At 37.6% G+C, this 25,322-nt stretch overlaps 1 protein-coding gene across 7 annotated transcripts in view; it reads right to left on the bottom strand.

Annotated features, from left to right (window-relative positions):
• CEP128 (centrosomal protein 128) overlaps positions 1–25,322 on the bottom strand; it is a 636,715-nt gene that overhangs the window by 19,203 nt on the left and 592,190 nt on the right. For all 7 annotated transcript variants that reach the window (XM_063644064.1, XM_063644067.1, XM_055288555.2 and 4 more), the window contains 2 exons: positions 15,239–15,316; positions 11,261–11,374 (listed from right to left, as the gene is read on the bottom strand). In XM_063644064.1, coding sequence (XP_063500134.1) covers positions 11,261–11,374; positions 15,239–15,316 — 192 coding nt within the window. The remainder of the gene's footprint in view (positions 1–11,260; positions 11,375–15,238; positions 15,317–25,322) is intronic.

Here is a 25,322-nt window from a genome sequence, read left to right as displayed (position 1 = left end):
GCCTCTCCCTTCAGGGCAACAGGCTCCTACCTGGTCTAGGACTGGTCCAGAAATGTTGTCCAGAAGCTAAGATCTGGAATCAGGGTCCCCACTGTGCCTGAGCTGTTGCCTAAGCTGCAAGACAAAGTCCCCTTTACTCTTCTCTTTCCTTTCCTCAAGCAGGAAAAGTCTTTCCCTGTGACGACGACAGCTGAGAATGTGCTGGGTCACACCTGAAGCTAGCACAGGCCTGGGTCTTACCTAAGGCCCGTGGCGATTACTGCCTGGGTACCACTTACGTTTTTTCTTTTTGAGATGGAGTTTCACTTTTGTTGCCCAAGCTGGAGTGCAATGGTGCGATCGCGGCTCACTGCAACCCCTACCTTCCGGGTTCAAGCAATTCTCCTGCCTCAGCCTCCTGAGTAGCTGGGATTACAGGTGCATACCACTACACCTGGTTAAATTTTTTGTATTTTTAGTAGAAACAGGGTTTCATCATGTTAGCCAGGCTGGTCTTGAATTCCTGACCTCAGGTGATCTGCATACCTCAGCCTCCCAATGTGCTGGGATTATAGGTGTGCAGGACCTATGGGCTCTTTAGTCAGCAGGTGATAAATCTTGTCATGACTGGGTCCTTCCTTCAACAAAGCAGGTTCCCTTCTGACCCAGGATCTGTCTAGAAATGTTATCTGGGAGCTAGGTCATGGAATGAGGGCTTCAGGACTCTGCCTGGTGCCCTATTCTACTATGGCTAAGCTGGTATCCAAGTTGCAAAACAAAGTCCTCTTTACTATCCTTTCCCCAACTAAATCTGAAGGAAGGAGTGTCTCCTGGAGCTGCGAGCTGTATTGCCTTAGTTGGGGGAAAGGTGATGCTAGCACTCCCTTGACAGCGCTGGCTGTTGTCTTACTAGGTCACTCCAATGTCTCCAAGCCCAGCACAGTACCAGGCTTGTTCTTGTGGGCTAAACTGCCTTTCAAGTTTATTGAGGATCCCAGAGTGCTTTAGTCCATGGTGATAGGTCTAGCTAGAACTCAGATTCCAACTATCAGGATGGATGATTCCATTCTGGCTAGTGCTTGTCTAAATGCTCCCTCCATGGGCATGACTAAATTCTGCCTTGTGTTGCTTTCCACTGTGATAGGGTAGCACTGAGTTCCCATGCAAAGTTCCACAATCACTGTTCTCTCTCTCCCCAAAACACACCGATTCTCTCTTCCACCACATGGCTGCTGCCAGAGGATGGGGGAGGAGTGGGGAAATGTAGGCAATTCAAGATAGTCTTTCCTACCCTCTTCAGTGCCTTTTTCTTTGATATGTTGTTAGAACCAGGTACTGTGATTGCTCACCTTAATTTTGATTCATATAGGAGTGCTTTTTTGTCTTGATAGTTAGTTGTTCAATTTGGTTTTCCTGAGAGAGAGATAGGGGGACAATTGCTGGAAGGTTCTATTTGACCATCTTGCTCTGCCTCCTCCCCCTATTCTTTTAATATCATTAAGAGCTGTAGTAATGTTCTTCTTTCATTCCTAATATTGGCCATTTGTATCTTCTCTTTTTTTTCCTAATCAGTCTGGCAAGAGGTTTTTAATACTTATTGATTTTTTCAAAGAACCTGCTTTTAGGTAATTTATTTTTTTTTAATTTCATTGATCTTAAATTTACTATATCCTCGCTTTTACTTACTTTGGGTTTAATTTGCTCTTGGTCTTCTAGTTTTCTATAATGGAAGCATAGACTATTGATTTGAAACATTTTTTCTTTTGTAATATACACATTTCATGTTACAGATCTCCCTCTGAGCACTTTTTTGATGATCTCACAAATTTGGAAAAATTGTGTATTAATTTTTATATAGGTAAAATATTTTCTAATTTTTCTTTTGTTTTATTTCTTGACATATCCATGGATTATTTGAAGTATCATGTTTAACTTCTAAATATTTGGGACATTTTTAGGTATCTTTCTGTTATTAATTTCTAATTTCATTCTGTTGTGGATAGACAACATATATTGTATAATTTCAATCATTTTAACTTTATTGAAATTCGTTTTATTGTTACCGGGGGTCCTTGTTCTTAGAGCTCCCAAGATGGCAGCAAGCCTCTTGTTCTCTGACCTGGGGTTCTTGGCCTCACGGATTCCAAGGAATGGAATCTTGGGCCATGCAGTGAGTGTTATAGCTCTACTAGAAGCCATGGTTCATGGAAGAGAACTGGGGAACCCAGCAACTAGTGTTCAGCTTGATTAGGATGAACCTGGGCACTTAGCCGTGCAGGAACAATGGCAAGCCTTTAGCCTGACTGGGAGTGGCAATGGGCTCCTTGCTCGATCAGGAGCACAGTGGACACCCTGCCAGATCCAGAGGGGTGGAAGTCAGTGGCGGGTCTGCGATGGCAGCAAACAGCAGTGGTGGACGGCGAGCGAAAGCTCAGCTAGAGCCGTAACAAACACGGACCAGAAGGGCGTGCAGTTGCAAGATTTAATAGAGTGAAAACAGAACTCCCATACAATGGGAGGGGACCCAAAGGGGGTTGCCATTGCCGGCTAGAACGCCTGGGTTTGTATCCTGATCATTGTCCCTCCCCCGTGCTCTCAGGCGATAGATGATTGGCTATTTCTTTACCTCCTATTTTAGCCTAATTAGCATTTTAGTGAGCTCTCTTTACTAACTGATTGGTCCGGTGTGAGCTAAGTTGCACGCCCCGTATTTAAAGGTGGATGCGGTCACCTTCCCAGCTAGGCTTAGGGATTCTTAGTTGCCCCAGGAAATCCAGCTAGTCCTATCTCTCATTATGACTCAGAATCTAGTCTACCTTGGGAAATATTCAATGTGTACATGAAAAATATGTGTAATTAGCTGTTGTGGGGGAAGTATTCTATAAACGTCAATTAAATTTACTTGGTTAATAGTATTGTTCAAGTCTTCTGTATCTTTACTGACTTTCTGCCTACTGTTTTATGAATTGCTGAAAAAGGAATGTTGAAATCTCCAACTATAATTATGGATTTTCTATTTTTCCTTACAATTCTATCAGTTTTTTCTTCATATATTTTGACACTGTTAATAGGTGAACACACATTTATGACTGTTATTCCTTCCCTTTACAATTGTTGACTTATTCATGATTCAACCACTCACATTTATTTCTTTCACTTTTGGAAAATGAGGAGGTTTAACTCTGTTGTATCTTAAGTTCTAATATAAGTCTTCAAAATATTGTCAGAATTTCTTATATTATCTTGAAACAAAACTAGCCAAGTTAACCCTAAAAGACTACCCTAAAATAAAAATATTTCAAAATGCTTTGAACAATCAACATGACAGAATATGAAAAAAATACTGTCATCTCCTCTAATTCTATACTGATAATTAATTTGTGGAACTTCTATAAAAGTAAATTTTATAATGTGACCATAAAATGAATGTTTGCAATTCCTAGCTATCTTTGCACCAAAAGCTTAAGTATTAAAAAGGAAATATTTGTTAAAAAAGGATCATTCTTTGCAATTCTAATAATCCCAGCTTTTGCTTCTTACCAATTCTTATATACTTAGCACAAGGACCTATTTTCATTGCTGTCCTAAGTCTCAACAAGCTAGTTAGCCAGAATTCTCTGCAAAAGTTCCACTGGGTGAAGGGACTTGCATTTTCTAATATTTTTCCTGGGCTGCTTCCACTTCTCTTTCATAACCCACATTGTAATTGGTTTTTAAAAAGCTGTTCCAACCTGACTAAATGTCTTTGCTAAACTGATCTCTAATGATGAATATTTAATGATACCCACCAAGTATTTTTCTCTCTGGAATATTATAAGTTCAAAGTGTATGAGACAAATGATACATTTAATTTTTTAAAATTTTAATTTGTCCAGCCCTTCCCCTGGAGAGAAGGAACAAACACGTATGTATTTCAGATTCCCTGGCAAAAATATTTTCCTGAATTTGTCTCTAGCCTAATAATGCACTGTCCCTCCATTTCTGCCCTACTCTGAATTCCCAATTCTCTATCAGTGCTCAAGAAAATTTAATCTCTTCCTCAGTAAACTACTTTATTCCTATCTGAAAGTTTAATCTGGGCAGATGTTTTACTTAAAGTCTGCCCTCCATGTCTTCATCTGTGTGGCTGCTATTTTACATTTTAACCTCTAAGAGGGTGAGGCTATGATTGTCTCCATCTACCCATCTTTCCATCTACTCATTTTTCCATCTACCCATCCAAATACTCCACAATTTAGCACTGTGCCATCTACACTAAAGAACTCAATAAAGGGTCATATGATGATCATTTCTTGACCAAAGTGCAGAAATTAAAGTTTGCTGTGGTGGAAGCTGGGAAACAGGAGATGACTGTTCTCACATTCTCAGTTTCTTGATGTAAAAAAATTATGGGGCTGCACCAGATCATCTCTAAGTCCTCTCAGCACTAACATTTTATGATTCTAATCTATCCAGACAGAAACAGTGAACAACTGGTACTTCTAACTATGCAAACTATGCAAATTTATCATTGGGAATCCAAGTTGATATAACAATATTAAAAACTCAAAACAGGCCAGACGCAGTGGCTTACACCTGTAATCCCAGCACTTTGAGAGGTGGAAGCTCGTGGATCGCCTGAGGTCAGGGGTTGGAGACCAGCCTGGCCAATATGGTGAAACCCCATCTCCACTAAAAATACAAAAATTAGCCAGGCGTGGTGGCGCATGCCTGTGATCCCAGCTACTTGGGAGGCTGAGGCAGGAGACTTGCTTGAACCCAGGAGGCAGAGGTTGCAGTGAGCTGAGACCGTGCCACCGCACTCCAGCCTGGGTGACAGAGAGAGATTCTATCTAAAAAAACAAACAAACAAACAAAAACAAAAAAACCCAACACTCATTTACCCTATTAACAGATTTATGAAAATACTATTCTAGATAAATCCATTTGAATCTCTTTGACTAGTTTTCATAATAGGACTAATAGCTAATTGATATTTTATTGTATAAAATTATATATTCCTAGTGTGTCAATAATGAAAAGATTTTACTCAATTTTTTTTCTTTTTACTTACTTCAGACTTGGCTTCACATGACTTTAATCCATTTTCAGAAACCAAATCCACTCATAGTAGATAAAAATTTGCCATAAACAAGCATACTCAAAAAAATCTGCCATTGACATAAGAAATAAAGGCAGGGATGCAAAGATGTTTTTAATGATGGTTCATAGGAATCAGTGCTTAGTCTCTTAAAGTGACTTTATTTATTTATTTATTTTTTGATATGGAGTCTCACTCTGTCACCTAGGCTGGAGTGCAGTGGCACAATCTCGGCTCACTGCAAGCTCTGCCTCCCAGGTTCACCCCATTCTCCTGCCTCAGTCTCCTGAGTAGCTAGGACTACAGGCGCCCACCACCACGCCCAGCTAATTTTTTTTGTTATTGTTGTAATTTTCGTACAAAGGGTTTCACCATGTTAGCCAGGATGGTCTCGATCTCCTGACGTCATGATCCGCCCACCTCAGCCTCCCAAAGTGCTGGGATTACAGGCGTGAGCCACCACACCCGGCCTTAAAGTGACTATTTTAAAGGAAACAATCATTGTTTGGATGAATATATTATCATGTTTGTTAAAAACTAATAAATTTAATTGGTATTTCTTTTGCTTTTAGTACCTAGAATTTTGAATTAGAGATTATTAAAAATGGCTTCTATAGCTAAATTTCTTCACAATCTTTCTTTTCTTAATATTCTTGTTGAGTAAATTATTTGGAAGGTTAAAGCACGTGGCTTGCTGAGGGAATTGGGTTTGATAAACTACGGCTCTAATAGGTTAAAATATTAATATGCTCATCTAAGTACCCAGGTTGATTTCTGAATAAGCACTTTAGATCCATTACAATTTTCAGATTTTATAACAAAGAAAAAAATACTAATTCAACTGGCAATGTTTTGTTTAATTCTTGAAGAGCAGGATGAAATTGACTAGTTAAATACGGCTAGCAGGTTAGTCTTGATCACTTCAAGAGAATAAACATATCTTCATATTTCAGCATGATTTGATTGCCTGTAAGATTTTAAATGTGTCATGTAAGCATTACTGGGAAAATAGCAATTAAATTTTTGTTAGAATTTTAGAAAGGCTGAAACTAGAAAATGATTTTTAAAAAGCTTTTAAAATCACCAGTCTAACATGTATTTTACACTCACTGTGTGTTCTGGAGTCAAGGCAGTGCTTGCCTTCAAAAGCCCATACAATCTAGTAGAAGAGCATTTCCCAAACAGCAATGTTCACTTATAGTTTTACTACTGTTTTCTCTTACATTTACTTAAAAGTTAACCTTGCACTCTAAATCTCTGTATAGGGGAGGCTTAAAAGATGGACAGAAGCACAGAGCTGTACTTGCATATTAGTTTACATATGACTTCTTATCAAAGCATGGAATAGTTATAAATGAGATAATTGGAGGATTGTAGAGTTAAAGCTCTCTCAAATCCTCCCATGGTTGCCACTACTATTCCTAAGCAATATCTGTAAAAATCAACGTAATAATCCATTAGTGACATATATTTATAGTCATTAAATAAAAATGTTTATGCATCACCTACAATCTTGAATTGTACCAGGAATTATACATAGCATGCTTTAGAAGCTACTGTTGTAGAAGATTTAAGATATGTACAGAAATAGCTGACTTGAGAAACTGCTAACAGCCATTAATTGCTGTGAGCAAGGTATAAACAAATCACAAAGATTCAATGAGAGAGAAATGAGTTCAAGGAACAAAACATGTACTTATATCACACATGTGCTTACACTGAACAAATATGACAGGGCTTTGGCAAACTCTACTTCTGTAGACTCTGCTGAAAGCCATTATTAATGCTTCCTCACCTACCTCATCTTATCCCGTAAAATATCTGCTTGTTTAAAAAGAAACTGTATACCAACTCTTCAACTACAAGTTAAAAATCATGACTTTTCTTTCAAGGGGAAGAAGGATGGGGAATAAACATGCCTTCTGCAATTTTACTAAAAAATTCCAATGTTAATTAAAACCATATATTTAGTATGGGTAAAGGTAATAAATGGGGATGTCTTGGACAAAACCATGCTCCTCTGTGAATTCAAATTAGCAATGCTGTGTTACTGGCTGACTTTTGAACATTCTGTTCTATTTGAAACAGCTGAGACAGGAAGGAAGCCTGTATGTCCTACAGAAACCCAATTAGGCTTGATGAAAGAAAGGCCATGAAATGCTTCTCTTGTCTACCAAGACAGAGAAAATGTTGTGTTAGATTCAGCTTTGAAATGAATTCTAAATATAAGCTTTTAGATCAGGCGTTGTCCAGTTAGCTTGGTCAACTTAAGACAATATTACATTATGCTCTCACAGTTGTGGACGTTGGTCCTGCTCAAAATCTCGACAGGCTTCTAGAAAGCTGATCCTTTTTGTCCTGGTGATTGCCACAGGAATAAACAGAGAAGATGGCTCTAGCCTTGGACTGATTGAAAGAGAACCTGACTTGCCCACTTCCTGCTAACCCTTCCCTACACCAGCAGTGTGGTCATGTTGGATGTTTCAGTGCCTTCTTACAACAGCAACGACATAAGAGAAGCCAGCTGCCAACATGGTCTGCTATTCCAACAGTTATTTGTCTGTCAACAGTAATATAGTCAGAATCTACAACTGACATTCTAATAGTGATCCTCTCCCAAACTGAGATGTGGATAAATGTTTTCTTGTGCCTTGTCCTTACAAACCTCTTTTCAAAAGACTCTTGAGCATCTTTCTTTCCTCTGAACCCCCAGTGCAGTTTACTGGGGCTACATTTTTGGGGCCACCTTTATAGCATTTAGCCCTTTTCATTTTTGTACCACAGTAATTTGTTTGAAGGATTTAAATTCCTAAGGGTTGGTAATGTTTTTTCTTATGATGCCATTCTCTTGAGCTCCTAGCACAGTGCCTTGGTTTGCATTAGAAATCCAATAAATGTTTGATTAATGCTGTGTTTAGAAAAACAACAACAAAAACATGAATATCCTCCAACTACAACAAAAAAGGCAGATATTTTTGTTTCATTTTGTTCACTGATGTGAGTCTCATGCACCTAGAAAGTTCCTGGCACACAGCTGACACTCAATAAATATTTGTTGAATGAATAAGTATTATGACTTTCCAAAGAGCTTGGAGAGTATCTATTTGATTGGCAAATACAGAAAAGGAAACATGTCATATAATGTGTAAAGAAAGAAGTAGATTAGCAATTTCTTCTTCCTCTAGACCAGAGGTTGGAAAACTTTTTCTATAGAGGGCCAGACGGTAAATACTTTAGTCTTTGTGGGCCATATGGTTTCTGTAGCAACTATTCAACTCTACTGTTCAGTGCAAAAGCAGCCAAAGACAATATGTGAATAAATGAGTGTGGTTGTATTCCAATAAAACTTTATTTACAAAAACAGTTGGCAGGCAAGATTGGACCCATAAGCAGTTTGCCAACCTCTGCTCTAGAGCACCTGTGTCTGTCAGAAGTAAGGTAACTAGGTAACTATTCTCCTTTAATACCATGCTTTCTGCATCTTTATACTTTTGTTCCCCAACCCCACACCCACAGGTACTGTGTTTTGCAACATGGTAGCTGTACAGTATGTTTGTTGCATTAAACTGAGTCTTACACTGATTTCCTGGAACTGTAGTTTTCAGTAGAACCAGTGAACTCAAGTCCCTGTAATTTGCCTTTTCTTTGAATTCTGTCTTAGCAAAGGTGGGGAAAGTTAATAGCTACTGAAATAATGTCTTATGAAACTGATGGAGTAAGGGGCACATTCTCTCTTGAGTTCCTATTTCTCTTATCTGAAGCATTTTCTTCAGGATGTCAATGATGTATCAGAGCTGGCTCTTCCGATTATCCATGAAGACAAGAAATGACTAACACAACTTTCTCACTACCCATTTAAGCTCACTCTTCTTTTAAAGCTGCCTCCTCTCTCAGTCTTTTGTAAAAAACTTATTTTCATGAAAGGAATATGAGAAAACGACCATTGGTATCTACAACTGGCAAAAATGTGTTCCTATATTTTCCTCTCCAATGACTACCAAAAACGTTATATTCCTGTGAGTTTTCTGTTAAATTACTATATTATTTCAGGCCAGGAATCTGTGACATATGGTGATAGTCAATAAATGCATTGCTAAAATGTATCTATTTTAAAATATTTAAATGTGGAACAACACCATCATAAAATGTGTTCTGCAGCTCTATCCTATACTTGCACTATCTACTTGCAAAATTTTCAAATTTATTTTTCATTTTGCTAAGTGCTGGCCCCTCTTATGAACTAGGCCTGATTCCCTCTTCAGCTGCAAATGTAATTTTAAACAGAACTCCAATGAGATTACTTGCTGAACATGTTAAACATTCATAGCTTTGCCATATGCTGTTAAGGAAATTGCATTGATTTATAGCAATTTGGGTGCCACTAGATAGCACTGATTCACCTGATACCAACTCTAAGTGTATTGGGAAATAATGTTTTAAATGTTTCATTTGCATCTAGACCTCTGTTGAACTAAGCGGCATGTACTATGTTTACGTATTTTTGGAAAACACTAATTTTTACATATTGAAAATATATTCCTGCATTTGGTGACTTCTAGAAAAAATTAGGTACATAAGGTCTAAATTTATACTGTAATGGCACAGTGGTCAATGACGTAAATTACTAAAGCCAGGCAGACTTAGGTTTTAATCCCGATTCAACCATTTAATTATTACTCTACAGCCTTGCTTTCTTCAATGGCATAAGAAGAAAAATAATCATGCCTATCTGAGAGGATTTCTGTGAATATTAAATATGATAATGTATATAAGGCATGCAACACCTACAAAAAGAAATGTCTTGTGGTTTGTTCTAAAATATGCTCAATAATCATTAGCTCTCGTAGCCTAAACTTTGTATTTCTGTATAGGTTAGTGGCACTCCTTTAAACGGTGCAGAAATGCTTGAGTTTGTAGGACCTGACTGGGAACGTTGGAAGATGATTTAGGGAACTTAAAAATTGCCATACAAGACAAGGTCACTACTTTAGTGAATACACGGATCTATTAAAAACAAAGGTAAAACGGAAAAAAGTCACAGGATGCTCTCTTCACAGTAAGGGTATCAATAGCCTGTCCTAATTGTGTTAATTTTTATTTGGAAGGGAGGAACTATAATGCTCATTTTAAGCATGCTAGGAAGGAGTTATGGAAATGAACACTGTCTTTATATCCACTGAGCATTCTATCCAATTACATTCAGAGGAGGAAAGACGCTTCTTAGAAATAATTATATTTCGCTGTAATAAGTGAATATATACAGTGTAATGAATATTCATACATATTCAAGTTTGTAAGAATATAAAAAAGCCAGAAAACCTTTAGCTTTTTTTAAATTGACTTGGAGTGCACATTTGAATATAGATGGACTCTCTCTGGGTCAGCATTCTCAACAGGGGGCATCTTTGTCCTCCGGGGACATTTGACAATGTCAGGAGACATTTTTCGATGTTACAACTTGAGATGGGAGATGTTACTGGCATCTAGTGCGTACATTTTAGGGATGCAACTAAATATACTGCAATGCATAAGACTACCTCTACCACAATGAATTAACTGGCCCCAAATATCAAGAATGCCTTGGCATTCTGAGAAACTCTGCTCTAAACTGAGAGCTGCCCAAGGTCAAATGGATTTAAAATCACCCAGATCCCAGATGGATACTGGGTAGGCTCTAGAGAATGTATGCTTTTTGTTAATACGGTTAAGTCTTCCCAGTGTCCTGTGCTGGCTCCATGGTAATAAACCAAAAGCTGAAGTATTCATATGGAGTTCATACCCCCTCTAGAAGAAAATGACTAGAATTCCAAAATACAATATATTATCTGACCTACTGCAGACTTCAGTGTGGAGAGCCGCTAGACTTATACATAGAAGAAGGTGACCAGCACACTAAGATTTTGACCAACCAAGTGACCAGGGGTTTCTTGGCTCTTAAGCAGCACCAGTTCCCATGAACAAGTAACATATTAGGCAGTGATGGCATAGACTTAAGGCTTACTTCCCAGACAAAATGTGATAGGCACAAACCCTGGATTTTTATTCTCTATTTCCACAGAATTGGAAGTCTATTTAATATATCAAGGAAAATATTTTCTTTCACAAGCGCCCTTACACAAACACTGCAGAGGCTGCTTAAGAGGTTGTAGCTTTAAACATGGATACTACTTAAAAACTAAAAAAGTATATAAAGAACATTACTTTGAAACTTTTGGTTCTGTACTTGGTGTCATCTTGGTGATACTGAAGAGAATTTCTGCGAACCCTGTATTTAGAATATCTTCCATCAGTTCTGTCAGATGAACTGCAGGAATCCTGGAAAAAAAAAAGCGAAGGGTCTGAACTGGTAGATGAAAGAAAATCAGTGCTTGAAATTAGAGTAAGAAAGAGTCTATATGTAGATAAAAATGAAAATAATTACAAAAATTTAGAGATATATAGGAGAATCACAGGCCACCATAGAGAAAGAAGAAGGCTACACGCAGTGGCTCAAACCTGTAATCTCAGCACTTTAGGAGGCCAAGGTGGGAGGATAGCTCTAGTCCAGGAGTTCGAGACCAGCCTGGGCAACATGGTGAAATCTCACCTCTACAAAAAAATACAAACACTAGTCAGATGTGGTGGTGCACGGCTGTAGTCCCAGCTACTCAGGAGGCTGAGGTGGGAGAATGAGGATCGCCTGAGCCCAGGAGGCAGAGGTTGCAGTGAGATTGTACTACTGCACTCCAGCGTGGGTGAAAGAACAAGGCTCTGTCTTTAAAAAAAAAAAAAAAAAAAAAAAAAGAAGAAAATTGTCACTGTGGATAAAACCATAAAAATACAATGCATCCTACAGTGGTTACCTGAATTCTCTTAACAACTAGTCCCTATGCCCATCTACAGTGACTGACACCCTTTAGAACAAGGTTCAAGTAGCAATGTACTGTCCAAAGATGTCATTAATGACACATGCCACATTTGGATGCTGTGTACTATCACATGGATTGGTACTTAGCATCAATATATTCTTGTTTTAAAAAATTGCTACCTGTAAAACTAGAGCCCTTTTACTTCACTTATCCATAAACAACATCCCACCTTTTAACTATTATGTCACATAGATTTTTAAACTGAAGGATAGTTCCTTTGCCTTTAAAAACATAAAAAGATTCAGGTAATAAAAAAAATTAAGAAAACAAAAATTTCCAGGCCCTGCCTTTTTTCTTTTTTTTTCTCTTCATTTCTTGGGGGAAGAAGGAACACAGCAAACAGTCACTAGACAATTATTCAGACATTTCTATTATTATTTAGGGAGAAATTAGAAAAACAATGAGGACAACTGATTTTGGTATGTAAAAAAAAACACATAGGGATTTAGTGTCCCTCAAAGTCCCAAGAAACCTTAAACTTACTGAATGTTCAAGCTAGAAGGGGTATTATAATTCCAAAGTTCTCATGCTTAGTACAAAAACAAAACAAAACAAAAACCTCTAAAAAACTAGAGCCCAGGGAAGTTAAGAATGATTTGCCCAGGGCTGGACAATTTGTGGCAGACTGGACTTGGAACCCAATGCTATTCCCTTTCCACCTAATCAAAAATGTAATGTTTAAATATGGAATTGTAGAGCTGAAACGATTCTTTTTGTTTTTTTTTTTTGTTTTTTGAGACGGAGTCTCACTCTGTCACCCAGGCTGGAGTGCAATGGCGCGATCTCAGTGCACTGCAACCTCCGCCGCCCTGGTTCAAGCAATTCTCCTGCCCCAGCCTCCTGAGTACCTGGGATTACAGGCATGTGCCACCACGCCCAGCTAATTTTGTATTTTTAGTAGAGACGGGGTTTTGCCATGCTGGTCAGGCTGGTCTTGAACTCCTGACCTCAGGTGGTCCGCCCACCTCAGCCTCCCAAAGTGCTAAAATTACAGGCGTGAGCCACTGCGCCCGGCCAACAATTCTTTCAAAATAAACATTTAAACAAGAATAAAGTCAGGCCTATCTAAATAAGATGAGGTCCGTACTCACACTTAAAGTCATAGGCTATGGTACCATCAAGAAATACGTACATAGAAACCCAGAGATAAAACTGTTCAGGTGCCTCATCACATGAATGTGGACATATCTCCTGAGGCATTAAATGATTTTTGTCTGGTGTATGACTTTGGACCAGAACTTAGGTCTTTGTATTCTTGTTCACACCACACTGATTTTTAGAAAGTTTAAAGGGTTTGAATAAATATAATCCACATCTAATAATCTCAAGGCTTTATGTATTTTCATTTAAGGCTATGTCTACTCATTTTTATTAAGTTGATTAAAATCAGCTCCTTTTAATCACATAGAGGGCTTTAGAGTATATGTAGAATGGATTTTAAGCTAAAAGCAGCAGGGCGAAGCAGATGGGCTCTGCTGTTTTACACAGAATTAGATCCCACCTCCAGCTAGTTTATGGGCTCCAAGCTTCAGTGTCCTCATCTATAAAATGGGCGAAAATAACACCCATCTATAGGGTATCTCTGAAGATTAGGAAACATGTACCATAAAGTACTTAGCACCTGCTAAGTATCATGCAGTTTGTGCATAACACTTGCTAATTAACTCTTTCCCTTTTCAAGCTAAACGTTTCAATTTTAATATATTGGAAAATACAATGCTGAACTCTGAAAAAGACTCTCCCAAAAAATTTCACTATTGAGGCATCTTCATATGTGAGTCTGTATGTATATGAGCTAGACTTGTAGATGATCACTAGTTCATAGGATTAAAAATAATAATAATGAGCCTTTCGGTAATGGTAGAGAATACAACTTTTAAATTGTACTTATGAACATTCTGTTCATTGTAGACAACTGGGGAAAAAGTGATCTGTCACTGGTGGTTAAACTTTATATTTTTATGCTGGTATAAGACAGGTATCTATTTCTCAGTGACAAGTGCCACCTGTTTCCCACATTTTCTCTTTTCTGCCCTTCATTTACTTGGATAATTTCTGTTAGTTGCAGAGAAAAAAATGAAAAGAATATGGGCATAACATATTGCCTCCTATCACATTGGGTTGTTTAAGAGTAAACAGAAATTGCATTGTTTTGGATACTGGTTTCATCATTCTTTGATAGATATTTAAACTGCAAACATATAATCAAATCATGAGAAAGAATCAAAACTTAGTAAAATATCTTTGAAACACTTGGTTTTGTTCAATTTGGGATAGTCTAGCTTTCTAGATGTATCAGCTAAACTGGATCTCACTCAAAAATGTTAGTTACTGAACTACCAAAAGATGCTTAATGCAAGGTAATTTTAAGACAGTGTAGACCTTGGGAACCACATTATATCACTGCTTCCAATAAATCAACATGGCATGATCTGGCCATTTTCCTATCCACTGTATCTTCAAATAATATGTCAGATCTAAACAGAACCTAAATATAACATAAGTTATATTTTAAGGTCAATGTGAAATATGATTACATGGTTGCCAAAAAGAAATCCTTCCCATTGCTAGCTTCAGCTATATGAGGTCAATAAATTATAAATCATTAAAATTTTACATTGCATCTGCAGTCCTAAGGCTATAATACGATGTTCTCGGGACCAGACCTTGTCTGGCAGGACCTGGCAGCAGAGATATTTGTTTTGCATATCTCCTCTATGAGGAATTAAAAAAAATTACACAATGTAAATTAACACATGTAACTAATTGGCTTGATAATGAAATGTTTTGTGGTTACAGGTCTATCAATAAATGGCCATGAAATATGAAATGTGAAATTTACATGGGATTGAGTTCATATGTCATAGTATAAAGATAACTTGGGAACTACTGTATCTCTAAAACTAACAGTACCCAAATAATTCACAAATTAAAATTGCTAACCAAAAAAGTTATCTATTGTCAGTGTAATGTGTAACTCCCGTTAATTCTTAGGCTTTTCTAAATTATTGTTAAAGCTTTAGGGGCCCAACTGAGCTTCTAGTAGTACAGTAAAAGTCTCTATCTTCCTATCTTGTGCTAATACATCAGTTGCATTGTTTTCAATTCTAACTTCACAAATGTCAATAAACTCTGATAAGGTGGTATGTTAAAAGTTCCCAATGTTTTTTGGTCCTTCTTCCTTTCCTATACTTTTCTTTGCACATCAGGAAGATGTCAAGTGTTCTCACTCAGATAAAATACTGAAAGAGACAAGCCAACTCTTTCTCACTCTGAAGTCTTTGAAATCTTCTAGTAGGCTCAGTTTCTCAGGCACAGACTCCAGATGGTCCAAGGCCACTCGGGTACTCTGAAATAGAAAACATAAGGAAACCAAACATTATAAAAAATTGATTAATACTCTCAGAATCCACATACTAAAAATCAGATGCACCACTGGAAGAAGCATTTCAAGCTGTAGATTTAGACAGTCAAATAAGAACATATATAATAGTATTTTCAAGATAAATGTATCTTTTGAAATCAGAAGAATTATTTCCTTTCAAAAAGTACATGAGATGCATTTGCAAGACTGACTCAGATACAAAAATTCTTCCTGGATAATTGCTTTCAACTGATATGCTATGAAACTTTCTATAGACTGTTTCATATTAATATTAATTTACAAACCTGCTTCAGTGAACATCAGAAATAAACCATGAGGTAATACTGAGAAATAGATGAATCTGCAGTTACTTATCTATGGAACATATTAGAGATTCTCAAATGTTGCCATTATAAAGAAGAAAAGTATTCTCAGCAATTATTTCAGTTAAAAGGGAAAGAGGAGTGGTTCTCAAGATTTGGGAGAAATATCTGAAATTAAACATTTGCTTCAGGGACACAAGATCCTGTTGATCATAAGTCAGTAACATGCTACATAGTCTTTAATTAGCTGATCACTGTTACACCCACCTGTGAACATTAAGAGAGAATGATTTGAAAATTATTTCAAAGCAAACGTAAAATAAAAAGTTAAATGGTAAAATAATCTTGAGACTAGAGACTGCATATATATTACAGGCATCTCTGTATTCTCAGCTCTGTCACAATGCCAGACATATTAGGCAGGTAACAGGTGCTCTTAAATTTAAAATGGATTTTAATTGTTCAATGAAATAAACAATAAACCCTATGGCTGACACATGGGAAGAAAGTGAAATGTCCTGCAAAAACCTGGACATAAATTTGCACAAAGTTGCAGGGAAGTTAGTGGCCCCTCAATATTCCATGTGCTTCCCTACTTCTCCCCTGTGAGAGGTTCTGAACAATGGACTCTGAGAGTGTCACTTCTGGAATGAGACAGTTGAACCTGAGCATTCTCCCTTCTATCCCAGCCCCTACCATGAGGACCCTGATGGCCACATGCTCCGGAAGGCATAACTACAAAATTAAGATGAGAGCTGCCCACTATATTGGATTTCACATGAGTCACACAATAACCTCTATTGTGTTAAGCCATAAGATTTCAGGGTTAGTTATCAATGCATCATATAGCATTAATTATCACAAATAATACCTACCCTGAGAATTAAATAATGAAATTGTAAGCTACATAAGTAGTCAAGTGGCTCATTTTGTAGAATGGGGAGTCTCTCAATTATGAGTATGTAAAGTTTTTTTTTTTTTTTTTTTTTTTTTTTTTTTTTTCTGAGACAGGGTCTCGCTCTGTTGTCCAGGCTAGAGTGCAAAGGTACATTCACGGCTCACTGCAGTCTCAACGTCCTGGGCTCAAGGGATCCTCCGACCTCAGCCTCTGAGGACCTGGGACTACAGGCACACACTACCACACCCAGCTAATTTTTGTATATTTTTTCCTCGGGAGGAGTTCATTATTTTCTCGGTTAACTTTCCTATTTGAAATCTCCTACCTTCCTGAACAGAGAGATGCTGTTCTCTGCCTGGCATATCCAATCCAGAGCCTCACTGATGCAGTTTCCCCCACAGCATATACTTTATGTCTTTCACGGGGTTCAGGGGTACAGGCACGTATGGAGACAGAGGTCTGAGGGTCTAACCCTTCCTTACAGACACTTTCAATGCACCCATCCACTCCCTCCTTCCACAGTAACTGTGCTAATTACTCCAATGCAAAAGCCTTTCCAGAATTCTGCAGGGTGAATGATATTTGATTGCTTTCCATGGCTATCCTCTTGGCAGATCCTTGAGTTTCACCTTTTCTTTTCCAAGTCATTTTACTACTTTTCAGTGTTCTGTGACTTGGAGTTACAGATGTCTTCTAGTTTTGACAAGTGTAAATCAGTTTTTCTATTTCTTCATATCCTTATTTTTGTAATGAGATTTTTGAGAAGGGCAGAAATACCTTTACTCTGCCATTCTGAAAAGGAAGTCTACTTGCTGTTTCTTCAAGTTCATAAAGTTCTCTTTTTCAAGTTCTGTTTAAAGGATTCAGTATTTTGTTCCTTCTGCTTAACATTTATATTATTGTTAGTCTTTAGGCCACATGTACTCACTTACACTGCCATGCATTTTAAATGACTTTATTTAATTTTTTCACGTGTAGAAAAGATTCACCAAAATGATGTGTTTCTTACTATAAGCCACAACATGTAGGCTTAGGAGCTTGCAGTTTTAGCCACTGTATATGCTATATTATTTAAATAATAAAATTATAGATTTTCTCAGGAATTATATTGACTCTTGAACAATAAAATACAAAGCAATGCCCTGATGATTTTAAATCAAAATTTTATGCATTGCATAAAATCCTCTTCATAAACACACTCCAATAATATCTCTAGTATTAAAACTTTATTTCCTTTTTTTGTCCCATAATTTTTCTCATTTTGAAGTGATCTTCTGAACCAAGGTTAAGTAAGTACGTAAAACTCATTTTGTGCTCAAAATAAGCAAATGATCTCTTCCTTACTGTAAAATGCAGCATGTTAAGTAAATAGTTTTGCTTAAAATTTTCAATCAACCAGGTGACTACATGAAACCATTCTTTTCCTTGCACGTGTTTACATACTATTTTTGACAATTATATTATGTTTTTGGATGTATATTCAAATGGCTACGTTTTTGTGAGTGAATTTTGAAAAACTCCTGACTCCTTCTTTTGTCAGTGCAGTTATTTTTATTCTCCCCTCCCTTGCCATCCCCCGCTGCCCCCATATCTCCCTTAACCAATCTTTATACTTTCTCACTATTTATTTCACTTGTGGCTTATTTTATATTCCATTTATGCATTGCTTATAAATATCTTCCTCAATATCAGAAACACTTTCTGGTACACATACCTTTCTTTTCATCCTTACATTCCAGTCAATTAACAACAGATATGTGTCTTGGATATCATAGGAAGATCCACAAACATAAATGGCTTACCTCCTGTTCTTCAGGAGCATTTAGCTTACCCAGGGGAACAAAAGATGTAATAATTATACAAAGAAAAAAGTTATTTGTACTTACTTTAAGGGAATTGCATGCATAAATGCTGAACTAACTAGGGACTTTGCAACAACAAGATGTGAAGTAATGAAGGCAGTAAGTCCAATCCTACAGGCACCTCAGGTCTCATAATTTCATGATTGATATTTTTTGGGAGAAAATTGTATTTTCTGGCTCTTCTCTCTCTTTCTGCATGTGTGTGAGTGTACTTAAAACTGCCACTTTGGCATACAGACTCGAGAACATGAATAACATTGCAACTTTTTTTTTTTTTAATTTAAGATTGGCTGGGATTCTGTGATTAGAATCTTGTCACATTACTTAAGATTTCAAAATTATTTTCACCCCAAAGCTCATAGCCAGAGAGACAAGATCCATTAGCAGACGAATAGTTTAAAATAAGAAACTTGCTGTATTTCAGAGATGTCATGAGCACCTGTCATGTTAATTCCCAGGGCGAAATACTTTGTGCAGAGTCAGGGAAACATTTTGTTTTTTAAGTTGGTTAATTTTTTTCTACCTTAAATTATCTCATGCCTTAAAGGGCATGGACAAGTCCCCACTGTTAAAAAATTAAGGGAGCAAAGTTGATTTCAATAATGTCAACAGCATATGACACGTGCTTAATTTGTCTTTAATTTTAATTGTTTTCGAGAGTAAATAAATCAGATGCTTACAAAGGGGTTTAAAATTAGAAAACAAAGAAAAGTTCACAATTACGATTCCACTTCATAAAAGGCCAGTACATTGTGTATATTTGGTTTATCTCAGAGGCTAGAAGAGCTGGACTTACAGGGGCCTAGAAGTAGGGTCAAAGCAGATGATCAGTTAATCTTAACCCTGTTTAGTAGCGAAATGAAAGACTGAACCATGAACACATAATTCAAGTTTGAATATACTTCATAATCCTTCACACCACCATAAGAGACAGGTATGTATTATTGTTATCATCATTATACAGATAAGGCAATTGAGGACCGGAGAGTATAAATAACCTCCTTGCAATCAGATGGTGGCAAAGCTGGGAGGCAAATCCAAGCAGTCCGAATGCAGAAAAGGCAAGGTTCTTATTAGGAAAATATTTTCATGGCAAATTGCCAGCTAAAACGGAGTACATTGCAACTAGAAGCTGAAATAGCGAGCGCTTTATGTAAATTCCTAACTTCCCTCTAGCTATCAACTCTTAGCAGCTAGATTTTGAAGATGTGTCCTTGCTAGGCTTATTCCTGGAAGAAAAGTTTTAAGATGAAACCATAAAGAATGTCATCTCACTGGTGTTAAAGAGTCTGTACTCAGGACCACGTGTCTAAACACACTTGTGTGCACACACACGCACACACACACACACACACACACACACGGCGTCTGGATACTGTTTCTGTTGATTAAAGGATGTTAAATGTCAGAGGAGTTTTATGATACTAACACTGCCTTTTCTTTTTTTCATAACATTTAACACTAGTGAAGCATACTACCTGGCCACTAAGAGGTGTTTCAAATAAATGTTGGCTGCATGCAGACAAAGGTAGACTTACCATGTTCTAATAAACCCACTGAATCTTGACCTCTTTATTAAAAACCCAGAAGCACAAGTTTGATGTTTTATTTATTTCCTCTAGACTAAGGGCAAGATCAAGTGGTGGAAGCAATAGTGAAATTCAGAAATCTTGTCTAACAGGCCCTGTGGCCTTTGCACCTACAGATGTGTTTGGCTATCTGTTGACAAGGGCAAAGAGTAAGCTGTCAGTTTTGCCACTCCGAAATCTTCAACAAACACCAAACTCCTATGAAGTTCAGCTGTCTGTACTGTTCCACAGTACATTTTTCCTTAGGAGTTCCTTTATTTCTGACTGCAGGGAAACTGAGTAATATAGTATGACAACATAAGTAGCAGCAATTAGGAATTAAAAGGGGGGAATGCACTGCAATTCTTAGATTCCTGTCTCCTGTAGAGAAAACTTAAAGAACAGATTTAACCATAAATATATTTTAGTATTTACACTGCTGTTTGAAAAAAAAAGCACATTTATTTTCTTATTAACATATAACAACTACCATTTTCTTATAGTGTTATTGAAATCCTATGTGTTTTGACATTTAGATGATGAATAAATTAAAGGAGATGATATCTACATTTTTATTTTAAAAATAAATGTGTGAGTTTTTGGCACTGCACACATGTTAAATAAATAAGGCTATGAAGCAGTTTATTTGGGTTCAAAAATGCAATTCTATTTCATTTGGAAACAGATCCACTGCAAAACTTTCCTGACAAATGGCTGAAAGGTGGTAAAAGGACCTGAGTAAACACGTTTCTAGGAGAGGAAGGGTGAGATCATAAAATGGATAGACTGTATGCCTTTTCACTTGTGGTAACTCGATCCAGCACAGCTGTATTGGCTTCATAGGGCCCTGTTTTCCAAATTGTACAAGACACTCACTGGAACCAAACCAAACAGTAGCAGAGAATAGGCCACCAAAGTCATGGTGTTGATGCACATTCTTTATGAGCCCCAGTGTTCAAAGTTGTGTGTATTTCTTGGGATATCAGAGGAGTCCTCTATTTCTAGATTGTATTTTATGAGCGGTCTAAAAAATCAGATGGCCACTTAGAAGTGTTCACATGTGTACTGGGGTAAGAGGGTACATAAGGCTTGTTAAGTAAAAATGCTTGTTAAGTTAACATGGCACTATGACATCAGTGTCTACATTTGGGCTAACATCTAAAAGAGTTTTTGTCAACAACAAATTCTATTTGTCTTCATATAACGCTATTGTAGTCAAAAGTGGTAGAAGATCTCCTTTAAAAAGCAATGATAAAATTTGAGAACAGGTAACATATCTTCACTGAATACTGAGACACAGAACGCTTTCTAGGTATTTTCCAACTCTTATTCACAGTATTTTTTTTAAGAGAGGAACTATATGAAATACAGAATCTGCCATTTCAGATTACTGCTTTCTTATTTCTACATATAACCGAATTATGTTACAGTCAACCCATTATCTTACTATTAGCTTAAAAAGCTAACATTTTCTCCAAAAAATGTATTTTCTCCATATGAGTGATTTGGGTTTTTTTTTTCCTTTCAATAAGAAAACACCAAGAATGATTTGATGGAGAAGGGAAGACAGAGGAAATAAAGAATCATCTCCTTCCCCGAGGATTCTTGAAATTGTCTTCTTTAATACCATTCTTGCCACTCCCTGGTATAAAGAAAAAAATAACACACAAAGACAAATGAGGACTAGTTTAATGTTCTCTGTGTGCTGAACAATAAACTAGGTACTTATGACTGTTTTACAAGGAGGGTCTTGAGATCTACAATCTACTTAATTGTAATCACTTCATTTCTTAAAACTGAACATAAAATGTACTCACAAGGGAAAGAAATTTCAGAGCATTTGCAAAAAAACAATTTTTTTAAGTGATTGCATGTTAAAATATGAACAAACAGTATAAGCCAAGGTTTCCTGGAAGATACTGTGTTTAGCAATTTTTGCTATGGTGACAGGTAAAGAAACTATGCTTCTAGATACACAGGTCCCAAACACGTGTAACCAGCTGAATGATGAACAGAGGTGGAATATATGCTGCATTGGAAATCAGCATCCCTAACTTGTGGATATTCATAGTTCCAGTAATGTTACTTACTTGTGTTTTGTGATTTTGGGCAAATGACTTTGCCCTGCCCTTCTAAGCTTCTGTATCTTATTTGCAAAATGGGGATCAATATTAATGGTCTTTATTATTCTATGCCCACAGAATAATACATTCACATTCATTCTCTTACTCGTGACTATCAAGTACTTATTTGTGATAGCCACAAGTAGGAGAGGGAATGTGAATGTGAACTGAAAAGTGTCAAGTACTTTTGAAACAGCAGATTTTTTTTTTTAAAGCTGAATCTCTGAGGTACCATCAACTAGTAACTTCTAAAAGGTGAAGAGGTCAGTGACCATCTAAAATTAGAGCTAATAAAAACTAGTCAACAGAGCACAAAGCAGAAACAAGCCAAACTTAATTAAAACTATATCTAATATTTAGAAATGCATTTACTATTCTACAGACATCATCTAAGATGTTAAAGTAATAGAAGTGTAATAGCACATAAGTTACTTTTGTACATACGGTGCCTTCCATGGAGAATGTTCCTTCCAATTTCCTTATCTGGTTAACACTTTTCCCTACAATGCTATGAGCATCTTCAAGCATACAGGAAATGTGAAAGAAATTTACAGAGCTCACCCGTATACCCACCACCTAGATTCAACTATTAACATTATGTTTTATATTTGCTTTATCATATATCCATCCATCTATCCATCACTCTGTCTATCCTTTGATCCAACTTATTTTGGGGGTGCATTTCAAAGTACATCGCGTACATTAATACACGTTCCCTTACCTAATTCAGCATGCATATGATCAACTCCACTTCATTATTTTTTTAAATGTAGAATTTGCATGTAATGAAAAGCACAAATTCTAAGTGAACTGGTTAACTTTTACTTTCTTTCGTATGTCAGCTTAGTCATCACTTCCTCAGGGAAGGCTCCCTGGCATTCTCTGATACCGTGAAACAATCTCTCCATTGTGTCATGAGCCTCACTTTGGCGACACTTATTGGGGCAATATTATTATACTAATTTGTGTGACCTATTAATGCTTGCATTAGCAGTGGGCAATAAGCATCATGAGGGTAGGGAATATATGTCCCCAGCATTCCACCAAAGTGCCTGACCCAGGAGAGCTATTCAGCAAATGCTACCTAAACAAATGAATGAATACTATTTGATGAAGGAAAGGTTTTCACATTTATTCAGTCTGCAAATATATACTGAATGCCTCAGACACTGTTCTAGAGGTGAAAAGGTAAAAACTCTCTGTCCTCAAGAACAGAAATGGGAGAGAAACTAACATGTTCATAAAATGTGATGCCATAAACACTATGAAGATGTGTAAAGCAGGGTAAAGTGGTAGTGACTGATAGGGTTTCTATTTTAGACACAGGGGTCTGTGACAGCCTCTCTGATGCAATGGTTTTGGAGCAGACTGAGTCATGAGCATTGCCAGAGGAAAGCAATGGCGAGAGGATATGTTGCGGGAAGTCAGGGACCTTGAACAGAGGGACCGGCTGCAGCCGCGGCAGAGGAACATAACTTTTAAAGATTTCATGGACATTTATCAGTTCCCAAATAATACTTTTATAATTTCTTATGCCTGTCTTTAATCTCTTAATCCTGTTATCTTCATAAGCTGAGGATGTACATCACCTCAGGACCACTGTGATAATTGTGTTAACTGTACAAATTGATTGTAAAACATGTGTGCTTGAACAATATGAAATCAGTGCACCTTGAAAAAGAACAGAACAGCAGCAACTTTCAGGGAACAAGGGAAGACAATCATAAGGTCTGACTGCCTGTGGGGTCGGGCAAAAACAGCCATATTTTTCTTCTTGCAGAGAGCCTATAAATGGATGTGCAAGTAGGACAGATATCACCAAGCTCTTTCCCTAGCAAGGAAAATTAATATTAAAACCTTGGGGAAGGAATGCATTCCTGGGGGGAGGTCTATAAACAGCTGCTCTGGGAATGTCTATCTTATGTGGTTGAGATAAGGACTGAGATACGCCCTGGTCTCCTGCAGTACCCTCAGGCTTACTAGAGTGGGGAAAAACTCCACCCTGGTACATTTGTGGTCAGACCGGTTGTCTGCTCTTGAACCCTGTTTTCTGTTGTTTAAGATATTGATCAAGACAATACGTGCACCGTGCACCGCTGAACATAGACCCTTATCAGTGGTTCTGCTTTTTCCCTTTGTCCTGTTCCCTCAGAAGCATGTGATCTTTGTTAGACCCTTATCAGTAGTTCTGCTTTTTGCCTTTTGAAGCATGTGATATTTGTACCTACACCCTGTTCTTACACCCCCTCCCCTTTTGAAACCCTTAATAAAAACTTGCTGGTCCGAGACTCAGCGGGCATCACGGTCTTACCGATATGTGATGTCACCCCTGACGGCCCAGCTGTAAAATTCCTCTCTTTGTACTGTTTCTCTTTATATCTCAGCCAGCCGACACTTATGGAAAATACAAAGAACCTACTTTGAAATATTGGGGATGGGTTCCCCCAATAAGGATAAACTCAGGGCCAAGGCCCTAAGGAGGGCACCTGTCTGGCACTTTGCAGGAATGAAAAGTGAAGAGCCTGGCGTGGCCAGGTAGGAGCTCGCAGCCAGGTGAAGCCAAAGATGTCTGGGGCAAGAGCTTTTAGAGCCTTTTTGGCCACAGTTAAAATTTTGTATTCTTAATGAGATGGAAGGTCTTTTGAGGTTTGAGCAGAGGAGTGACATCCTCTCATTTACTCTCGAAATAAATATGAGGATGTTGTTTGGAGAGCAGACTGCTAGCCCCTCACCCCTAACCAGGAGAAGGTCTTGTGGAGTTTGGGAGTGCTGTGTGAGGGGAAGATGCGCATCTTACTCCTAGGCTGGGGACTTGCTGAACAGTAGCAGAAACTCTGAGACCCACCTCAGGGTGTCCTTTGCATAGAGCTCTGTGAAAAATTTACAGGGAGAATAGGCAGAATCCCCAGAAGGCCAATGGTGCCATACCAAATGCTCCTGATTTACCCCAAACACTCTCTCACCCCAAGAGCATGCATTTTGGCTGTAAACTTCTGAAAATGTCATATATGTCCACAAAATGTTTTCTCTAATCATGTTTTTATTTGTGGTATTCTTCTGATTAAGGACAGGCAGCAAGACATAGTAAAAAAGATCATCGGTAAGAAGAAATCAGGAGATACAAGGTTATAGCTCAGCTTTGACATTACCAGTTGTATGAACTCAGGCAAACAATTTAACCCATGGTTCTCAGTTTCTAAGTCAGGAAAATGGGAAA

This window comes from Symphalangus syndactylus, chromosome 8, assembly GCF_028878055.3.
Source record: "Symphalangus syndactylus isolate Jambi chromosome 8, NHGRI_mSymSyn1-v2.1_pri, whole genome shotgun sequence".
Classification (NCBI taxonomy): domain Eukaryota; kingdom Metazoa; phylum Chordata; class Mammalia; order Primates; family Hylobatidae; genus Symphalangus; species Symphalangus syndactylus.
Note: the sequence above shows the minus strand (reverse complement) of the source record. Positions and strands in the feature narration are given on the sequence as shown.